The sequence below is a fragment of the Gekko japonicus genome, unplaced genomic scaffold, assembly GCF_001447785.1.
Source record: "Gekko japonicus isolate JY-2015 unplaced genomic scaffold, Gekko_japonicus_V1.1 scaffold313, whole genome shotgun sequence".
NCBI classification, from domain to species: domain Eukaryota; kingdom Metazoa; phylum Chordata; class Lepidosauria; order Squamata; family Gekkonidae; genus Gekko; species Gekko japonicus.
Window position 1 is genome coordinate 413012 of NW_015174283.1, and position 5019 is coordinate 418030.

Sequence of the window (5019 nt, forward strand, 5' to 3'; positions counted from 1 at the left end):
AGAGCGTTCCGTGCGCATGCGCACGGAACGCTCTTGCAGTTTCGGGGGGATTTAAACATCCCCCCGAAATTTTTTTCTACTTTTAGCATTTTTGTGCACATGTGGGGACTGGCCCACGTGTGCACAAACCTCCCCCTCCCCCCCAAGTGCCCCCGGAGCGCTGATTTAGCGATCCGCACTCCAGGGGCAACTTGGCTATTAGATATATAGATAAACACCATGGACTCAGTCTCTTAATACTCTGCTGACTAATTTAAAAGGAATCCCAACACAGTGCCATACATCCACACCCATGTTTTTTAGGATTGTAATTACCCTGACCTTGATAGCCCAGGCTAGCCCGATCTCATCAAATCTCGGAAGCTAAGTAGGGTCACCCCTGGTTAGTACTTGGATAGGAGACCACCTAGGAAGTCCAGGGTCACTCCATAGACACAGGCAATGGCAAACCATCTCTAAGTGTCTCTTGCCTTGAAAACCCCTATGGGTTTGCCATAAGTTGGCTGTGACTTGATGGCAAAAAAAAAGTGTAATTATGAAATTAGTCACACAAAAAATAAAAGCAAATTAAGGAGCAATCATTTCATCTTGCAAAGAGAAAAGCAGTAGTTAATATATTTCCCCCTCTCCCACAGAAAAGGAACTGATTAAGGATAACTCAGTAAGCACAGAGAAGCAAGGGTGCTCACAGTCCTGTCTTGTAAACAAAAGATAGAAATAACATCTTAAGGGGATAGTTACGGAGAGAAATGAGACCTTTGCTGAATGGGAATCGTGTAGTACTGGATAGTTTCAGAGGGTAGTTGTGTTGGTCTGCAGTAGAACCGTTGGATTTGAGTCCAGTAGCACGTTTGAGTCCAACGAGAATTTTGGGGTATAAGCTTTTGAGAGTCAAAGAAATATCGAACAAAGGGAGCTTTGACTCTCAAAAGCGTATCCCCTCAAAATCTTGTTCATCTCTAAGGTGCTACTGGACTTGAATCATAGAATCTAGTAGGATTTTAACCAAGGAGATGGGCATTGCTGGATTTTTCTGGGAATTAGAGCACTGTATTAAGTGTGGTGTGGCACCCGAGTTTCAATTCCGCTTGTAGCTGATGGTGGAGAAACAACACTCCAGAGGCACAAAAGAATCATAGGGTGGAAAATAGCCTGAATTAGCTTTCATTTTTCATTTTTCCTTCTGACTTCCCATCACGGTAGAAAGTGTTTCTTCCAAAGAGCAAAGCACAAGTGATCTACAGGCAGAGACTTATCACCACTGACAATGTTCAGTTAGGTGTGGAAAAAATACAGACAGCAGAATCCTTTGCAGGAGTCTTTTGACACCAGAATGGCTCCTCGACTGACAATTTGATCAAGGGCTGTAAGTCATCATCCAGTAGCTTGGGCTGTGTTCCTAATCGCCAGTGGTGTGAATTTTTGTTGGAAGACTTATTTAACAATGACACATGGCTTTTAAGCAAATAGGTGAAAACAATTACTTTCTTGAACTTACCCTCCTCTTTCTTCCTTCGTCTTGCCCTTTTTCTCTAGGGCTGCTTTCCCATTCATTGCTGCACCCTGAGTCTTTTCTGTGCTGGCTGTCTCCCCAGCTGCCTACCTGTGACGGATTGCTGGGGCACCGTCTGACGTAGCAGACTGACTGTTAGGTTTCTACTCTGTAATATGCTGATTTTATTGTATTAACTGTTGGAAATTGCCCTGAGCCCTGCTTGGCAGGGAAAGGAGTGGGATATAAGTTGAATAAATAAAATACATTCATAACCCTGTTGTAAATGGAAAGCATCATATGAATGAATAGCTTGAGCCTTGCACTGGGTTATCTGAAGCACATTTTCAAAGAAGGATGTATGAAGCTTTGCTCCAGCAGGGGGCAGCAGAGATGCACAGCAGTGCATTCCAAAAAGGCAGAGCTGCTTCTTGAGCAAGGGGGCATTAGGCCAAACCCAGTTTTAAGTCCAGAAGCACCAAGCAGCTGTGTAGAAGGGAAACAACTCAAGGAGTCTTATGGCACCTTAAGGTCAGACAGGTTTATTCTGGTCTGAGCTGTCCAGAGCTATTTCATCAACTCAAGACCTGGCCACTGCTGGAAATGTCCACTCACACTAGGGTTGCCAGCTCCAGGTTGGGAAATACCTGGATATTTTGGGGGTGGAATCCAAGGGGAGGGGAGGGACTTCAGTGAGGTATAATGCCATAGGGCCCCACCTTCCAAAGCGGCCATTTTCTCCAGGGGAACTGATCTCTGTTGCCTAGAAATGAGTTGTAATCCCAGGAGATCTCCAGCCACCACCTGGAGGCTGGCAACCCTAACTCACACTGTGCCCTTCAGGGTTCTTTGTGCCCGAAGAAGACCAGAGAGCTTCCCTTACAAAGAAACCAGGGCCTGATTCACATAGACGGGAGAATGAAATGGTGCAATGGATTGTACAGAATGCAGAGGTGGGGTTACGTTTTGGAATCTTCCGTTATGTTTAAGAAAAGTTCCCTGTGAATAAAAAAAAGTCAGCACAGCAAGAAAAGAGGGGGCAACTAGAACCTTTCTCTAGAACGTACCTGTTTGCTACTGGCATGGACCTTTAAATTATTTGAGCATTCAAAGGTGGGATTCACCCTCTGCAGTTGAAATGGTGCAGTCTGTTCTTCTGCCGGTTGTGCTACCTCGTTCCCTTGCAGATGTGAACCAAGCCTGGGATGTCCAGACTGTGCTGAAGGTGGCAGGTTTCATATTAAAGTGTTGCAATTGTTCCTTAATCCTTGAAGTGTGTGTGAACTCTGCCACTTTTAACACAGTGGATGGAGGTGGGAGGTCACCTCCCAGGCTCCTTTGCTCATTTGACTGGGTATCTGTTGTTTAGCCCACCTTTGGCATGAAGACCTGGGGTAGGACCATCATGCTGTAGGACATGGGCCAGGTTGAAACTTCGGGGGAATGCGACTCCAGAGGAACAGCCCCAGATAGCATCCTTTTTACATGCCCTGCCTGTCCTCAACTTGGCACTGCAGATACTTGAGTAGGCCTCAGTCAGTTGATCTGAGAAATGTGTACTTTCTGTTGTTTCACAGGCCATAGCAACTGATTTGTGGATTAGGCCAAAGGTCTACCCAGCCCTTTACTCTCTCCCTGATTACCCCAGCTGGGCAATCCACAAAGAAAGAGATGGCTGTATCCCCGCATGCTTCCCAAGAGTTGGAGGAATACTTGGGGAAGTGGGCATCCTGAAATTTTAGTACAAAATTTGGTGTGGGGGCTCTCAGTTTTTATTTCAGCAGGGGGGATGTCCAACCCTTGTTTAGCTTAGAGTCAGGCTACCTGTAAAGTGCATTCCCAGTTAAAGTGCGGTGACAGTAAAGTCCAACACAATTGTCCAGGGAGCACCCAAACATGCATCTTCCCTAGACATTTCCCCCAGAATCCTCGGCAACACTTTGGGGGCTTTGTAGCCTGAGCCAGCGTGGAAACCATTCTCAGAAAACCTTTGCCAGTTTGGTATAGTGGTTATGAGCGTGGACTCTAATCTGTGTGAACTGGGTTTGATTCCTCACACCTCCACATGCAGCTGCTGGTGTGACCTTGGATCTATCATGGCTCTCAGAGCTATTCTCTCAAGAGCAGTTCTCAAAAGAGCTCTCTCAGCCCCACCTACCTCACAGGGTGTCTGTTGTGAGGAAGGGAAGGAAAAGGAGATTATAAGCCGCTCTGAGACTCCTTCGGGTAGTGAAGGGCGGGATATAAATCCAATCTCCTCTTCTTCTTGCTCTGTTAAAACCTGTGAGGCCTTTATCTGGCTATAGCTGCAGCTGGTTTTGGGGATCCTTGTGTAGGTGCTCTACAGTGCAAGTAATTGAGGGGTACTGGCTTGACTGAGCCTCGGGAGAGGTGGTGGTTGTGTGACTCAGCCATTGTTCTTTTGCCTTACGCAGGTGGGACTCCGGCAACTGGACATGTCCCTTTTGTGTCAGCTGTGGTCCTTGTACGAGTCGATTCAGGAGTACAAAGGTCTCTTTCAGGATATGTCCTCCTCGCTTCACTCAGAAGGCAGTCTGGCTGCTGAAAATGGCTTCTCTGACGAGGAGGAAGACTTTGAGGTGGATCCATCTAGCCCAGATGGGCATAAGGAGAATGCCTTGGGTCAGCGACTCCGTCTTCTCCAGCCTCAGAACTCTCGGGACCAGTGGCTGCAGGACTCCTTCCATATCACCATCTGAGGTGGCCTCTGCCACAGAATTGCCTTTCCCTGTGACGGGGGAGAAACTCTGACAATACATTAGGAATTTTTTTTTGTAGGATTGGGGAATGAGGCACGTTAACACGGGCAGTTTGTGGCTGGTTTGGGAACTGCCCCTGAACATGCTGTAGGGTTTGCACTTAACCAGTAGTAGTTTAGTGTTTTATTACCACTGGATAGACCCAGTGGGATCTCATTGGAAATTCTTCTGAGAGAGACATGATGTGGGGACAGTTGAGGAGTCGAGTGGGACTCCTTCTGTCTGCGAGGGCATAGAATTGTCTAGAGCAGGGGTCCCTGGTGTGGTGTGGTGGGTGCCATGGCACCTGCCGGTATCTTTCTTGATGCCCACCAAGTGTTTTTAGAAAGTGGGCGGGGGCCGGGTGGGGCTTTTCTCCAGCAAAGCTTTTGATTGGCTGTGCAGATTTTTTAAAAATGTTGCTTTGGTGGAAGCTGCCTCCAGAGCACAAGGATCTTCACTGGGTGACTGAAAGTAAAGCTTCAGCAGCCATTTTGTGGCTGCACTCATCCTTCCGTGTCAGAATTCCAAATGTGCCCACAGGCTCAAAAAGTTTGGGGATCCTTGGCCTAGTACATCAATAGACTAGCCAGGGGCAAGGAAGACTGAACAGCTATAAAAACAGTCCTAACGTAGCATTGTGAGAATACTACCAGACAGAAGTTCTTTGTCATTATAAACATTGGTGGGGTGGGGTGGGGGAAGGTGCAGATGTTCCCTGGGTGTGCATGAACCTCTCCCGGTAACTGGGAAACTAATATATTTGAG

At 47.1% G+C, this 5019-nt stretch overlaps 1 protein-coding gene across 1 annotated transcript in view; it reads left to right on the plus strand.

Moving 5' to 3' along the window:
- FAM89B (family with sequence similarity 89 member B) overlaps positions 1–4577 on the plus strand; it is a 10104-nt gene extending 5527 nt beyond the window's left edge. The window contains exon 2 of the mRNA XM_015423924.1: positions 3928–4577. Within this exon, the coding sequence (XP_015279410.1) occupies positions 3928–4212 (285 nt within the window). The 3' untranslated portion in view covers positions 4213–4577. The remainder of the gene's footprint in view (positions 1–3927) is intronic.
- Positions 4578–5019: the final 442 nt, after the last annotated feature.